The 17,733-nt window shown below is 29.4% G+C and overlaps 1 protein-coding gene across 1 annotated transcript; it reads left to right on the top strand.

The window, feature by feature from the left end:
* The first annotated feature begins 6,097 nt into the window (after positions 1-6,097).
* Positions 6,098-8,183, top strand: LOC126674439 (bidirectional sugar transporter SWEET12-like). Its single transcript, XM_050368881.1, has 6 exons — positions 6,098-6,259; positions 6,411-6,447; positions 6,529-6,739; positions 6,879-7,040; positions 7,275-7,394; positions 7,696-8,183. Exons 1-6 carry the CDS (start codon positions 6,208-6,210, stop codon positions 8,002-8,004), a joined length of 891 nt encoding a protein of 296 aa, XP_050224838.1. The 5' UTR covers positions 6,098-6,207; the 3' UTR covers positions 8,005-8,183.
* The last annotated feature ends 9,550 nt before the right edge of the window (positions 8,184-17,733 follow it).

Genomic DNA, 17,733 nt, shown 5'->3' with positions numbered 1-17,733 from the left:
AAGAATTTTGGGGTTAGTTGGTCAAAAAAGTATAAATTAGATTAGATGACCCCGTGTCACAAGTTTAGGGGACACATTGACCCTAATTTATTCTAGTTTTTTTTTGTCAATGAACAAATAGTTGTATCATTAAATAAAATTTTGGAATTCATAATTTTTTTTTTGGAAATATTAAAATTGTGAAATGAAAAATAAAACAGCTTTAGAAGTCTTTTATTCTAACATGTCTATTTTTTTTCAAAGTAGAACTAGGATGAAAATATGGTCATTGCCTGGAAGTTTCTTAAAATTTAGGTTTTAATGAATTATTTTTATTTTTTAAAATACTTTTAAACTTTTAGATTATATACAAATAATATATTCTCACAAAGAAAAATAATTTTATTTTTGTCGTTTTAATATTTCCATCTATATATAGTTATAAGTTATAAGTTATAACAATTGGTCATATTACAACTGCGGAAGAGTTTGAAAACTTAAATATTTTTCCGTTTTATCTATCTAATCAACAATATATATTTATCTATAACTATGCGATCTTTTAATTTTTTAGAGATGATTACCTTTTAAATTTATTCATATTAAATAACTCTATAATTTAATTTATAAAGCTAAATGACTATGAATTAAAGTATATACTTTTGACCAGATGAACTATCAAAAAAATGAAAAAAGTTTATGATTTCATAGTTACCTGTTCAATTCCATCCCTAACGATCGAGACATCCACTGAAATAAACTGCAAGAAAGTACATAAATGATACGAATTAATTAAATCAGTAGATAATCTATAGTAAAGAGTTAGGGTTAACGTCTGAAAAGCAAGATGAGTTGCATTCGCGTCAATGGTGCTAGTTTCTTTCAGAATTTGTAGCCGTATCTCATACTAATAACACGTGCACACCACTATATAGATTCTCCCTATTATTACCAACATAAAATATCTAGCCCCCAACAATGTTATTTAATTAATCACCTTATACATTATAGTACTACTAATCATCGTTAGTCACTACTAGAAAACAGGTGTTTAGCGACGGATTTTTCCGTCGCTAAACACCTGAAATCCGTCGCTAATTACAATTAGCGACGGATTACCGACGGACTCGGTCCGTCGGTAAATTTTGGGTCGCTAATTGTAATAGCGACCCAAAAGACTGTCTGTCGCCAACTTACCGACGGAATATTCCGTCGGTAAGTTGGAGGCAGGAGGTCGGGAAATTGGTCGGCCAACCGACCAATTTCCCGACGGAATTGGCGACGGAATTTCCGTCGCTAACTTAGCGACGGAAATTCCGTCGCCAATTCCGTCGCTGTTTCTTTCAATTGGCGACGGAAAATTCCGTCGCCAACTGCAAGAAACAGTCGTGTCATGTTTAATTAGCAACGGAAAATCCGTCGCTAAAGTTAAACCAGGTAGTCGCTAAATTACCTATTTTTGGCAAAATTTTATTTTTTTACGGCTTATTTTCATATTTTTTCTGTTATTCGTTAGACCTGTTAAATATACCATTCACATACATAAGAAACAATAAATATATATAACCAAATCCGTAATATATATATATATAAACGTCAAAAAGCATACAAAAAACACTAATATTAAAGTATACGAACAAAAAACATAAATATGTCCAAGTGTATCAGAAGCCTACTCTAAACTGGTGGTGTCATCAGCAGGAGGGGGTGGGGGTGGTGGGAACTGCGGGCGTAACTCGGGTGGGAGTGTAGTCATCAGCCGCGCAAGCTCAGTACGGATCCGCTCGTCGAAACCCGCCTCCACAGTACGGATCCGCTGCTCGACCCGCTCTTCGAAACCCGCCTCCACAGTACGAATCCGCTGCTCGAGCCGCTCCTCAACCTCCCTAGCAATACGCTGCTCTATGTCCTCAGTACTAACGTTCCCCTGCTGGGATGATCCGCCGCGGCGCAATAAATAGGAGATAAGCTATGTAAACAAACAACAATGGCTATGATCAGCGGCTATCAGCAATTGTCAGAAACAAACCTACATTAATAGTTTTGGATCAGATTATCATAACAATACAAATTAATACTTTATCAAGATACGTTTTTTTAAATTTTCTAAGAGATATAATATCTTTAACGAAAATCCGGCAGCATTTCCCCTAAAAATGAGCATCACCCATTTTTCAGGGAAATCCTGCAAGCAAACAATACATATTCGATTCCAACATAAACAACAAATCATTTTATTTTAATTATTTCAAATTAAGTATATTAGCTAATAATAAATTACGCTAATTTTATTTAATTAACATAATTAATTAACCTAAATTAAAATTATAGGTTCCTTAGTTTTATAAACTAACTTAATTTTATAACAAATTAATTAATCTAATAAAATATTTAACCTAAATAATAATTTATTCAACCCACCATTCAACAATTTAATTAGCCTAATAATATATAATCATTTAAAAAAATTAACCTTCTTTACTAAAACTAACCTAATTTTCACAAACCTAACTTAATATTTTTTAAACAAAATTAAATATTAATAATTTCAATTAATCTCTTTTAATTATAATAAACACATAATTTAATCTCTACTTTAATTAACTACTCTAAATAAACTAGTGTAATTTAATTTAAAACAATTAGAATAACCTAATTTAATTATAACACTAATTTCTAATCTAATTAAACTTAATAATAATCAAAATTGAAAATTGAAGTTAAAAAAACTAACCTAGGTGATCGGAGGTTGGCAGCGGACAGCAGAGGTGATCGGAGGTTGGCAGCGGCGGACAAAACCGGTGGCCGGAGGTCAGCAGCGGCGGAGGGCGGCAGGCAGCGGTTTCTATTTAAAAAAAATACAACTTTATTATATAATTAAACAAATAACAAAACAATTAAAATATATAAACTAACTCACCGGAAAGAGGAGGGAGAGAAATGGCGCCGGAATGCTTTCGCCGGAGAGGAGCAGTGGTGGCGGAGAAAAAAGAGAGGGAGGAGAGGAGGCGGTCGGTGAAGAAAAAAGAGAGGGAAGGAGAGGGAGAGGGATTTCGCCGGAAAAGAGAGGGCAGAGGGCGGAGAGGGAGAGTGATTTCGCCGGAAAAGGAGAGAAGGAGAGGGAGAGCGGCGGAAAAAAAAAGAGAGAGAGAGAGTCTGAGAGTGAGAAAAAAGGAAGTGGGTAAGTTAGGTTAAGGTTTTACCGACGGAACTAGTCCGTCGGTAATTTCGTCGGTAAAAACATAACCCTTAATGAAACGCATCGTTTCATTAAGGGATGATTTACCGACGGAACTCTATATCCGTCGGTAATTTACAAAATTAGCGACGGACGTAAATAATCCGTCGCTAATGTACCAAAGCAAATTGGCGCCTCCGTTCCCGCCATGTTCCCTCCAAAAGTAGCGACCGAATTGAATTAATCGGTCGCTAAACATGGTGGATTTAGCGACGGACATAGTCCGTCGCTAAATCCGTCGCTAAACAGCTGATTAGCGACGGAATTGGCATCCGTCGCCAAATTCCGTCGCTAATCAGCTGTTTTCTAGTAGTGGTGATACAATCAAGCTCATTATCATTTTAATATTATTCTCAATTTCTTATCATAATACATGAGAGATGTAGCTAGCTAGCTACTTATAAAATTTTATCATTAATTTCAGACAGTGACAAAGTCAGAACATGATTTCAGGTAAAATATAATTAAATTAAAAATATAAATATAATATAATAAAAAATAAAATCATTAAAAAATTAAAATATGACACTTTTATAAAATTTATCTATATTTCAAATTTTCTAAAAATAATTTTTAATCTTTTTTTGAGATAAAACCCAAACACTGTCAAACTCTACCTTGTCTCCCTCACTAGTTTCAGGTGCTCTATATTCTACTCTTCACCTACCACACTTCATATAAAGAAGTTTGCATGAAAAAATTCATAAATGAACCAAGTCCTCAGTTTTAAATTACGAACTATTTAAATGTAACTTGTGATGTAATTATATATAATTAACTATAAAATAATGAAAAGTATGTTAATTAATGTGTTGTAGTTCAAAATTGTATAACTTTAATTTATTATTAGTCATAAAAAATTAAATGAATTTTATATTAAATATATTAATAAATTAATTATATAAATATAATTTTTTTGATAATTGAATAGGAAGAGCGCCTATGGAAAGGATTGAACCGATAACCTAACAAATTATTCTTTAGCATTTATATTATTTGAGTTATACCTCGTTGATATATAAAATATTTTTATTTTCTACTAGTTCTGACTTCTGAATCAGAATAACTGGCCCGAAACTAACACCACCGGTTCGGAACTGATTAGACGTTCGGTCTGATATCAAAATCTTCGGTACAGAACTGAAATCGTCTGTACAAAACCGAGAGCGTCGGCACAGAACAGAAACCATCAGTATGAAACCAAACCGTTAACTGAACCCGCTTTAGAAAATGTGGAACCATTCCGAAACTGGCTTTATGTGCAGGGACGGATTTGAGGTAGGGCCAGGCAGGGCCTGGGCCCTACCTCATTTTTTCTTTTTACCTAAACTAAATAACCCTGATATTCCCGAATTAGCTTAAACTTTGCAAAAGTTAACATGCAATTTAATCTGATAAAGGAAAGTTGTGAGACTGGCGTAAAAAATTGCTTTGTATTGAATCTTAATGTGCAATTTTGATTAGCCTAAAATATCTTATTAAGGTTAGAGTGTGTAACAAAGAAAAATGTATAAGTAAATCCTAATTATTATATAAATCAATTTGAAAATTCCTTAAGTTGCATAATTCCTATTCAAATTAAATTCGAGTTCCAAAATTTCTAGCATTTTCTTATTCAAAAACATACTCTTAATTTCCTAATCCTTTTCGAATACGGTAATTTAATTCCATAAATGCACACGGCGTGCATTAGCAATTTAACAATTTAACTAATTCTCTAATTTATTATTTTTTCTAATGCTCCTCTGTTAATATGAAAGTTCAGAGCCGATCACCGGTTTTCATCACTCATCAAACTTCAACTTGAAGATATTAACTTTTGAATAAAAAATTGTTATTTTAATTTGGAGCTAATTAAGTTGATTTATATAATTATTAATTATTGTATATTAAAAAATCATCAAAAATTTAAAAGCAAAAATTAAATAGAATTTTTAAAAATATATGTGAAAAAAAATTAAATTCCATAATCAATTAGTAAACTTTAAAAAAATTACTATTTTTTCATAATCAATTGATAAAAACTCATCACTAATTTTATTTTCATTTAATTTTGAGTTTTTGAAGAGACGATCTTAATTTGTGCCCTATTTCAATTTTGGGGCTAGCTTCGTCACTGTTTATGTGGTTCTAGGCTGGTTTCCGCCCGGTTCCGGGCCAATTCCTGTCCAGTTCGCGGCCCGTACCGGCCCGTGTCCATCTCCATATGTATGCAATAAGTTTGGTACCTGGTGCCACATGTAAGGATATGAAGCTTACTTTGAATCCCTTGTCCACGCGTGCCCGTCAAAAAAGCTATAGGAGATAGACCGCAACAACAATTCTTTTAAATTTGTTTATGATTAAAAGAGAATGAAAATGATAATGACAGTTGAAGTAATGAATAGTGCTTGTCGCTCACTGTTAACCCTAATGTTACACCTGTCATAAGTCGATGACAAGGCACGAGAACTCCATTTAATAAACTTATAATCCTTCACTTAGTGGAGAAATTAAACTTTAGGGTTTACTAATTTGAATATAGTTCTTGACAAATGGAACTACAAACACAAACCGCCAAACCCATAAAAGAAAATTAAATATTCGTAAAGAAAGTGAAATGTCCCGGTCACGTGAAAAGAAGAGCATAGGGTGTGGAGAAAGTTTTTTGTGGTATGTAACGTAAATTGTCATTTGGCTGCACTTATGTACAATATAGTTTGTATGTGATAATGATTATGAGCTTAAGTTTTCAGTTGAAAATCAATAAGTATAAAAAAACAAAAAGGCTTGTTGAGTTGTCATTTGGAGCACACATTTTTGGTACCATCGTACCACAAAAACTTCTCTATAAATACGTCATATTCTTTGTGCATTATATAGCTTGATACATGGCTTGTATAAGCAAAAGTTAGGGTTTCATTAGGTTTCATTCAGCTTTGTTTCCTTTTCTTTATTTTCCAAATCCTTCTTACTTTTGTGATTAGGAAAAGAGAAACAAACAGAGAACTATGGCAATTTTCTCCACTCATAACCCAAGTGTTTTTGTATTTGGTATTCTAGGTAAACATATATAGTAATATAGAAATTCTTAACTTGATGAATTTTTTTGTTCCTTTTTTTTTGAGAATATTCCTTTTTTTTAAGAGAAGTTAATTATAATTATTCAAAATAAATGGAATACTAATATATAAAGAATAAATTCCTTTTGTAGGCAACATTGTCTCCTTTGTGGTATTTCTATCCCCAGTGTAAGTTTATTTCTTACTTAGCTAGTAATTTGAATTGGTTCTTGATGACCATTTATTAAGTACTATTTGCATTCGTTGCAGACCAACATTTTTTAGGGTTTACAAGAAAAAATCAACAGAAGGGTTTCAATCATTTCCATATGTGGTGTCACTATTTAGTGCTATGCTTTGGCTATACTATGCTTCACTCAAGACCGATGCTTTACTTCTCATTACTATCAATTCATTCGGTTGTCTGATTGAGACCGTTTACATCACACTCTTCATTACTTATGCAACCAAGCAAGCTAGGGTACAATTCAAAACCCTAATCTTTCTTTTCCTGAAAATTAAGTTTACAATTCTATTTTTTGTTTCAATTACGTAGTTGAAGTTTAAGTTTCACGTACGTTACATGATTAGTTGCATAAATTTTAAACATGCAATTGCAGATGTTGACTTTGAGGATACTAGTTTTGCTGAATTTTGGAGGATTCTGCTTGATTCTTCTTCTTTCCCACTTCCTTGCAAAAGGATCGGGACGGGTTACAGTTCTTGGATGGATCTGTGTGATATTTTCTGTTAGTGTATTCGCGGCACCTTTGAGCATAATGGTAAGAAATTAGCTAGCTGTAACAAAAGAAATTATCTGTTTTTAATCAAATTCTCAAATTTAATTTTTCGCTTTCTTTTTGAACTTTTCATTGTTTCTTGATTTGAATTTGTTTTTTTAAACTATTTCCTGACTAAGCATCGTGTAATTAGAAATTATTGTAACATCCACTCGTATATTTATGTTGTATAAAAATTATGTATCTACTTAATTATAAATTTATATTTGTGTGCAGAGGCTAGTGATTCGAACGAAAAGTGTAGAGTTCATGCCATTTTACCTATCATTTTTCCTGACTCTCAGCGCAATTATGTGGCTGTTTTATGGACTACTGTTAAGGGATTTCTATATTGCAGTAAGTGCTCTATCTCATATATTATACTATATATAGAGAGAGAAAGCGATCCCTCTTTTAATGCTTAATTTTTTTAAGTCCTACTACTAAATAGAAAATAAATATTTTATTTTTCAAAATGTGGACAGTTTGAAAATTTTAAAAATGGAAAAACTTTAACAGAATAAAGTATCAATGCATTATAGACCTTAAAAATATAAATTCCGATGCATAGTTTTGTATATGGGCGACAAATATACAATTTAATAATATTTTCAGTATTAGTATCTGAAAACGTTAACGTTGCAAATTTCCATATCAGATACCAAACATAGTAGGATTTATATTTGGGGTGCTCCAGATGATTCTATACGTAATATTCAAGAACATGAAGATGGCGGTCGATGAGCAAAAATTAGCAGAAGTAGAGAACGTTGAAAATGTGAAACTGAGTATCATCTGCGAGGTTCAACAAGAAAACGTAAGCCACAAGCCAAATAGTAATGATGAGGCTAATGAAAACGGTGAGCAGAATAAAGAAGAGAAAATGCATGACAACCAAGCAGATTATGAACGTCATATGGCGATGGATGCCTCAAACTCAGACCAATCAATTGCATGCCAAGTATAGTTTTTATGTGCCTATAATATAACTCCTCTCTGTCATGATCTCTCCATTTTCAATTACATTTTATATCTGGCTACTACGTGATGTAAAATTTGTAAAGCATAGCCTACTTTTATAGTATTCTCTACTTTTTCTTGTAAGCAAATAGAGATGGAGGTGGAATAATATTGTAATTATCCTTCTACTTTTATGTTTTCTCATCATTTACTTTTTTTTTTCTTTTGCTTTGTTGGGCTTGTTATTAATTAAGATATATGTGTTGGAGATCATATATGAATGATTAACTGAAGATGATCAAAGTGACTTGGGATAAAAATAAATAGGCAAAAAAATTTATCTACCCATAACTTTAGTATTTTTGTCAAATATATATATCATGATTCTTAAATCTGACTATTTTAATCCATCATATTTTTAATTTTTGTCAAATATACCCATGATTCGTTTTGAGCTGATATGTTGCAACCAACTCCAAATTAGTAGTAGGTTTATTTGGCAAAGATTTAAAAAATAATAAATCAAACTGACAAAGATTTAAAGGTCGTGTTATATTTGGCAAAAATATTAAAATTGCGGGTAAATAAATTCATTTTACCAAATAAATAGCATTGAGCAATGAGCATAAATCAATTAGTTTAATGTAAGAGGTTAGTGTTCCAAACTCCATTATCTGTCACTTAGTTGATCAATGTCGGCGTTTTTTGAAGTTATACATTAGTATCAGACCGTCAAATAACTTAAATAAAACTGATGAATGATCTTGAGCTCATGTTTGAAGATCCAAAATTGGACAATGAGATACAAACTTAAAAAATGTTAAGGATGAAAAGTTACTCATATTAATTAACAAGTGACAATTTGCTCAAAACCAGTTACACTTGACTTAAGTAAGATGTTAAGGACTAAATTCTTGGATATGGTCAAATCTAAATAGCCGTTAGTATATCATCTTATGAGAATAGAAAATCCGAGGCATCAAGTAATAAAATTCTAACTATATATTTATTTAGCATTTAAATTATTAAAACTTATGTATTTGATGAAAGGTACATGTCATAGCAATTGCATACAAACCTCGAGTTACTAAATTAGATGTAGCGATCAGTTCATTATAAAAAAAAATACGCCAACTCTTTTTTTTCTGTTATCTAAAACTGGATTTGAATTACTATTAAAAAATATATATATAAAATTCGTATACCTGTTAAAGTGGGATAATCCCACATTTGTTATAAGTGTGAATGAACATGTGTTTATATATAATACCATGACTAAGAACTCATTTTTCATAAATATTTTAGAAACTTTAGAAATATCCGCTTTGGGAGAAGAATATTTATATTTTAAATGTGAATTGCAAAAACATTTTACAGCACCACCTCAACTGAATCGACCTCAGTAGGTCATATTTGTGTAGTATAATAACACTTGATGACAATTTTAAAGCATGAGTTGTACCTCATATATTTTAGTTTTTCAGTTTCGTGGCTGCTAAAAAAACAAAGTAGTTACCAAGTCTTCTTGTAGTATTCGATAATTGTCAATTAGTACAAATAGAATAAACAATGATTGTTGGTTTTGTTTGTGGTATAATAGATGAAAACAATCAAAACCGTTCAACCGACAATGAAGATAGAATGATCGAGTGGGCAAAAATCAACCAGTAAAGCCAATAAATAGGGTAACCTGGCAAAATAAAAACCAAAAGAGCCTGTAAACTCTGATTTTTACTTTTTTTTTTAAAAAGAACTCTGATTTCTTTGTAACTGAATTTTTAAACTTCATTTTTTTGGAGAGATTTTAAACTTCGTTCTAATCGGTTGTTTTTTTAATATTATTTTAACCCATTTCGTTTTCCAATTAATTATTACATGATACCAAAATTTGAGCCATTTGATCTTCAGAGAATTTGGCAATTATTTAAATTAGTATGATAAAATACTTTAAAATATTAATTACTAATTTTTATTATTACTTAATTAAATAAAATTAACCAGAAAATGAAAAAATTTAATATTACTTAAATTAGCTATACAAATGATATATAAATTGCTGTAATTGAAAAAAAAATAGCTATAAAGATTTAAGAATTTATTTGTACTGATAATGTACTAGGGCCAAAATAACCTCAAAAAACCCAAAAGTACAAAGGCCCAATAAAATATTAAGTTCGGCCCATAAACCCAAGCGAATATTAAAGCTTATAAAGCACAACCCCTAGCCTAAAAAGACCCGAAGACAAAGAGAATCATCGGGGAATACTAAGTCGACTATATCTCAGTCCCATAAATCAGTAGCGCAAGACGCTCTACAATAATCACACCCTTATAGAAGAGATACTCACAAATCATACATTACCTGAGGGATAAGTCATGGAGGCCATAAAAAATGAAGAAAGGGTCAACGCGGCCACTAAATTTATAACACGAGGTTCTCTAACCTAATTTATACTTTTTTTTGGGTCAAATAACCCGATAATTTATATTTTTATTTAAAAAAATAGATTTAAAATAACTATATCGCAATAATTAGAGAAGTATCTAATTATTTTTTTACATCTCTCACCTCCGATTTGTATTTTACGCGTTTTAAAAATATAATTATGGAGCTATTTGACCCAAAAATGAAGAGTTTTGGGGTTGGTTGCTCAAAAAAAAAATTTGAGTTAGATGATCCTGTGTAACAAGTTCAGGGGGCGCGTTGATCTTTTGTTCATAAAAAAATTTCCTAACACCGATTAGGCATAGCTTGCGTGCCATCCGCGTCTGACACCAAATTATTTTATCCATAACAGAAATACCACCTCAACCTATTATCTAGATAGTGAGATTCTTAGGTAGATTGAGTCTACCATGTCATCCGTGTACTAGCCTATTATATAATGACACGTCATTAAAATGATGGCAATCTTGTAAATTCGTTTATTACTTATTTACACTTTTGAATAGTAGTATTACAAGATTGCCATCATTTTAATGACGTGTCATTATGTGATAGGCTTAGTTCACGGATGACGTAGTGAACTGAGTCTACCTACGAATTTCTCTATCTAGATAACTTACCTCATCATTAAAGAAATCAAAGAATAAAAAATCGAATGGTATAAGAACAACCTACATAAACCATCTTATAGCAAAATTTTAAGTTACTCTTCTATTAATTCCATATTTTATGTCTTTTTTTTATCAAATACTAATTTGATCACTAGGGTAAATGCCCAAAAACTCCTTTTCACCATTTTTTTCTGACCATTATTCTTGCTTTTCAGATTATTCAGTCGATATAATGTAAACATACCTTGGACCCGTGGTGCTTTAGTGATTTATCAAGTACATTGAATGATGTTAGAAATATATACTCCTACAGAGCAAGCTATTTATAGAGAGTAATCTTAATCTAATGTGATAATTTAATTCCTAAAGAAAGTCTAATTTTTCTAAATATTTTCATATTAATTTTTGGGCCTGTGTTAACACATTCATATGAAATTGGGTCCATCACTAGCTTGGGGTAAATTAGTTCAAGCTAAATTTTGTTGAGAAAATTACACATATGGGCTAGATAATGGCCTTTATTACAAAAATGCTAAGGTTGTCAAATTCTTTCATCAATGCTAACTTTTTCTTTACATTTATGAGCTAAAAACGGTAAAATATTACATCTCCTACATAATTAATCCTAGCCTTACATTTGTCTTTTTTTTTCTAACCCACAATTTTCTCTCTCTATTGTTCTTCTCTTTTTTTTTTCTCTGGAAATTTTTTATTCAAGATCTATGAAATATAGATGAACCTAATTATTATTACAATACATCTAATGAGAGAGTGATGATTTCCTGTACTCTCTCAAGTCAAAGAAGTAGATGGGTGAGACAGACATTGAAGAGACCCATTATCATGGACTCGGAGGTCATTGTGTAGCCAGACGATGAAAGCTCGACGAATGGCGGCGGCGTTTGAAGGGTCGGAGGGGCGGCGCGTGGTTAAGGAGAGAGTGCGGTGGAGAGGGTTGGCGAAGATGGTGGAAATGAAGGAGAGGCGTGGGTGGTGGAGTGTTTGTGAAGTGAGTGAGAGGTGGGATAGAGATGAAACTTGAGTGGAGATTCTGGCTTTGATGGGTTAGAATAAAGATGATATTTTGGGTTGGTTGAAGAAATGGGTGGGGAGAATTGTGGAGAGGGATAATGAAAGTGAAGCGGTTGCAAAATGGAGATTGAGATTGAGAGGAAATAATGGTGAGAAATTGTTGTTGTTCTTCTGGGTTGGTTTCTTGAGTGGAATCCATTTGAAAAGTTTGTTGTGTTTGTAGTAGAAATAGAGTTTGTTTTTAAATTTGATATATTTGTTCTTTTTTTCTTAAATTCCAATTTGTTCAATAATTTTCTATTATTTTAGCTTTAATTTATATGTAACGCTCCAATCATTTTCTGTGATCTCTACTTAGAGAATGAATAAGCAAAAAATGTTCATTTTGAGAATGTATTTTTGTCTAAAATTACAACTTTGATTTTGTTCAATCTTTTATACCTAATTCAAAAAGTAATATAATTTTTGTTGATATAAAAATTGTAATACGTATACATGTGGAGAATTGAAATGAATTATTTTTACAGTTCACTGATATTGGACTCGTTAAAAAGAGGCTACAAGAAATGTGAATGAGATATGTAACAGCGGTAGTGGAAGATAATGGTAACATAGTTGATCAGGTATTTTTCCATGACCCAGATGGGTACATGGTTGAACTCTGCAACTGTGAAAATATCCCAATTATTACACTTTCTGCCTGCACATTTAGCCTTAGAGAGAGTGAGTTCCTGAATTCAAAATTTGAGTAGAAGAAAAATATTTTTTTTTATAATTTTTAATCCTGTATTTTAAAGGGATTCATCAAAGGATAATGAGGTAGAGTCATGTAATTGATGATAATAATTGCATTAATAATTTTGATATATATTTAGTACAATTGTTATAATTTAATAGTGGATACACGTATGATACATGTATAATATATTTATTGTAGTTAAAATAAAATAGATTGAACAAAAAAAATTTTATTTATATTAAAAAAATTAAAAAAATTATGATGTGGTGAATTTAAATAAAATTTTGTTAACTTTTATATAACGAATATATCGTTGATACATTTTCAATACATCTCTAATACATTTTCGACACATCTCATATATATATTAGATAATTATAAATTTATTATTTAAAAAAATAGTTATTCGACGCATAGACGAGTTAATCTTTTTTTTAATCTTGGATCGAAAAGTGAACTAGATGTAGTAAATTGAAGTTTAATTAATTGAATTAATTAAACTTTTAATTTTTTATTTTTTATTTTTATCGATTTAATTAAATCAACCAATGAATATTTGATACATATAAAAGATATTTAAAAAAATATTCGAATACATATCCAATACATTTACAATATATATTTGATACATATTCGTTGTTCGGAACCTTTTTCTTATTGTATCTTTTTTTAAAGTTTTACTACTAATATTTTTATACATCTCAAAGACTTATCGAAAATTTTATTACATTGTATTGCATATATATTTTGTATACATATTTGATTTATCTCTGGTAAATAATTTATATATATGATATATATATTTTTAAAATGTATGAAACAGATACGTCGTTGATATATAATTTATACATGATATATACATCCTTAATATATGTCTTTTAGATGTATTTGTTAGATACATCTTTCATATACAATTAAAACATGATAAATATATCCTTAATACGTATCATTAATAAATATTGTATACAATTTACAGAGTATGTGGCATATTTTTATTTTAATATATGTTATATACACATTTCAATTATCCGTAAATTATATATTTAATGCGTTAATTATACAACTTAAATACAAACACTATACATATATGATACATATTTTATACATATTAGAAATAGTATAGACGCATAATGAGAAATTGTTGCAAATAAAGAAAAAATATATATTTTCATGATGATGAAGTGGATAATATTATTAGTTTTTTGTGTGTGTATATATCATGTATACTAAAAATATTTATATCGAGTAACATATAAAGATGTTATTGATGCGTGAATTTCAATTAAAATATGTGATACATGTATATTTAATTTAAAATATATTATATATGCACCTCAAAGACAATAATATATTAAATAATATTAATAGCATTTTGATATTATATATACATCTCATAACTTATTACTTTTATGCTTCAATTTATAGTGAATAGTAACATAATGTTATTGATAATAGTTGATGCGTGAATTTTTATTTAAAGCACGTGATACATATATCTTTTAATTTAAAATATATTATATATACACCTTAGAAACACATAAATAATATATATTAATAATATATTTATTTATTTTTGTTTTAGAAATATGAAAAAATAATAATCAGATATGTCCTTTGATACATATTCGATACATAACAGATACATAAATGATACATGGTTGAATAGTTTTGAAAAAATGACGCGTGACTGAACACAGTTCTGACACGCGTGTCAGGCGCATGTCAGACGCGTTTCTGACGCGTTTTTGACTATTCTGACGCGTTTTTGACCTTTTAGCATTTGTTTTGTGTGTGCCATGTGTTGCATTTTCATTGAGTAGGTATTAAATGTAAACTTTCATTTTTTTGAGGTGCTCATGTAATATTTCAACAAATTTAGCATTGTTGTTATTTTCTTCCTCTTTTTGTATAGTTTTGTTATTTTCTCAATTTTGTTTGGTTTTGAAATTTGTAAACTTGGGCGGCGTAGCATTGAAAACATTATTGGGTTGGCTAATAGTGTGTAATTACAACTAGTGTTTGCATTTAAATTAACGAAAATGCACGTAACTGTATATAAACGTGAGAGTTTTCTTTAGGCTTAAATGTACAAAAGATCACCAACTTTCGCGTATTTTTGGTATTTGACACGAACTTTTAATTTTGGGGTAAAAATACATGAACTATCAAATTTTTGCATATAAGACCAAGTTTGCATTTTTTTCAAAAAACGATGTCGTTTTAAGGCAAAAACGGTGTCGTTTTATGGGGAAAACGGTGTCGTTTTATGCCCAAAATGATGTTCGTGCTATTATTGCAAAAATCAGATAGTTCGTGTATTTTTATGCCAAAATTAAAAGTTTGTGTTAAATACCAAAAACACGCGAAAGTTGGTGATTTTTTATGCATTTAAGCCTTTTCTTTATCTTCAATATCTTTTTCTTCATTTTTTTAATTATATATAAAAATATAGATAAAAATAACTACACATTTATTTATTTATATTTTAATTTTTTAACATGTTTACTTAATTAAATTATAGTCGTTACACATTAATTTAAAAATTTATAGAGTACGGAGATTATTTATCTTTTTAAATTATTTATCTTTTTAAATTATTTATCTTTTTAAATTTTAATTTAATTAAATTAAAGTTTGCGATCATTTATTTATTATTTAAATATAAAAGTACAATCACATTTAGTTAATTCTTCGTAATATTATTCTTAGATGTTTATTTATTTATTTATTTTTAAAGTAAATTATAATTATATGTATGGTCATTTATTTATTAAAAATAATTAAAATAAAATAAAAATTGATTAACTATTCCTATAGGTTTATTAATAAGTATGGAAAGATATCATACATTTGTATTTCCTTCTTATTTTAAAATTTTAAAACTACCTATTAATTATTTTCAAAATATCTCATTCTATAACATATTTATAATAAATTTGTCTTATTTTCATAATTTCCCACTCTACACTAATAACAAACATATTTACAAAAATACCTACTATATATAATTTTTTTTATCTCATTTTAGGTTCAACTTTTGTATAGTCACACTCTCTTTTCTTTCTTTCTTTCAAAATTCTCTCTTTTTTTTCTTTTTCGTTTGATTTTCCGTTTGTTTCTTCCGGTTGCTTTTCCGTTTGTCTCTTTTGTTTGTTTTTCCGTTCGCGCTTCTGTTCGTCTACTTCTGATAGGTTTTTCATCTTTTCCGGTCGCTTTTATTCATATCTTACGTTTGCGCTTTTCCGTTCATCTCTTCTTTTCGCGCTATGGATTTCTCAAAATCGTTTTTAGATTTTTTTTGACGATTTAAACATTTTATAAATAAATTATTGTAGATCTATGATTTCTTGTTTATAAAATATTATATTATTCATATAATTATTTTATTTTTCTCTTAATTAGATTTCTTTATTTATTTTAGTGCTACGGATTTTGTGAAGAATGAATTAATTTATGGTGTATTTGTAGTGTTTTTGTCATGTATTTACGTTATTGTGTATTTCTGGTGGTTTTCAGTGTGTATCTATGTTCTTAGTGTATTTCTATCCTTTTTTAGTATATTTATGATGTATTTGCAGTGTTTATGGTGTATTTGCAGTGTTTATATGGTATACACCATAAAAACACTACAAAAACTATAAAATAGCATAGATACACTATAAAAAATATGATAAAAAATATAAAACACCAAAAAAAATCTACAAAAAATAAATCATTAAAAAATGAAAAAAAATATTTTTAAAATTAAAATAAGTATTTATCATAAAAAAATAAGGCTTAATCACCAGAAAACCCCCCACCTTTTAGCCCCTTTTCAAATGCACTCTGACGTTGCAATTTTGTCAGTTGCATCCTAATTCGCACTTTTGGTTTTCAATTCCACCCTCAAGTACTAAATTGATCTCTTTTTTATTTGAAAAAAGTTAAAATAAGTCATCCATTTTTAACTTTTTATGTGGAAAAGAGTTCAAACGAGTACTTTATAAGGTTTTTTATGAATTTTTCCCGAGTGAAAAAAGTCCAATTTAATTTTGAGGATGGAATTGAAAACCAAAGGTGCGAATTAGGGTGCAACTGACAAAATTGCAACGTCAGGGTGCAACTGAAAAGGGGCTAAAAGGTGATGGTTTTTTTGGTGATTAAGCCAAAAAATAATAACTAAAAAATATAAGGACAAAAAGACAATGTAAAGTTATAAATAAAATAGGAAATAGCGTAGTATAGACTTTATTCAAATTAACATTTTATGGTGACTTATTTATTTAATAATTTTTTAAATCTAAATAACTTAAACATAAAAATTACTGTATTTTTAATATGACCAAATTTTTTTATCATTCCTCTTAATATATTCCTTAAGTCAAATGTTAAAGTTAATATTTTTTTGACTGAATGTAATTAAAAGTTATCTTTTTTTGACTGAATGTAAGTTAAGCATTTTTATCGCATTTGCTAAGCGGGCTCACATAACAGAAATTTAGGATATGCATAGGAATTTAGTAAACTAGTGGAATCTTGGTTATTAATTTTTTATTGTTTTCATTATTAGTAGTAGTTATTCATAATTATTATTAGTTATTCATAATGAATATGAATATAGAAATAAAGAATTGACCGTTCAAGTATTCAAAATTGCGAGATAAAAATCGTATTTTTATCTGTCGGTTACTAAAATGATAAAAAAATGACCTTTGAATGAATATTCCTTCATATAATAGGCAACTTTCAATAAATAATAGGCCTAATTACTTAAAAAACCCCCACCTTATAATATTTTTTCGTTTATACCATGACTTAGGAAAAAGTTCATTTGTACCCTTTTTTTGATTTTTCGTTTTCAACTCTACCTTAAAGCACTAAATTGAACTTTTTTATTTAGAAAAAAGCTTAAAATAATCCTTCATTTTT

This window comes from Mercurialis annua, linkage group LG3 (assembly GCF_937616625.2).
Source record: "Mercurialis annua linkage group LG3, ddMerAnnu1.2, whole genome shotgun sequence".
Classification (NCBI taxonomy): domain Eukaryota; kingdom Viridiplantae; phylum Streptophyta; class Magnoliopsida; order Malpighiales; family Euphorbiaceae; genus Mercurialis; species Mercurialis annua.
Note: the sequence above shows the minus strand (reverse complement) of the source record. Positions and strands in the feature narration are given on the sequence as shown.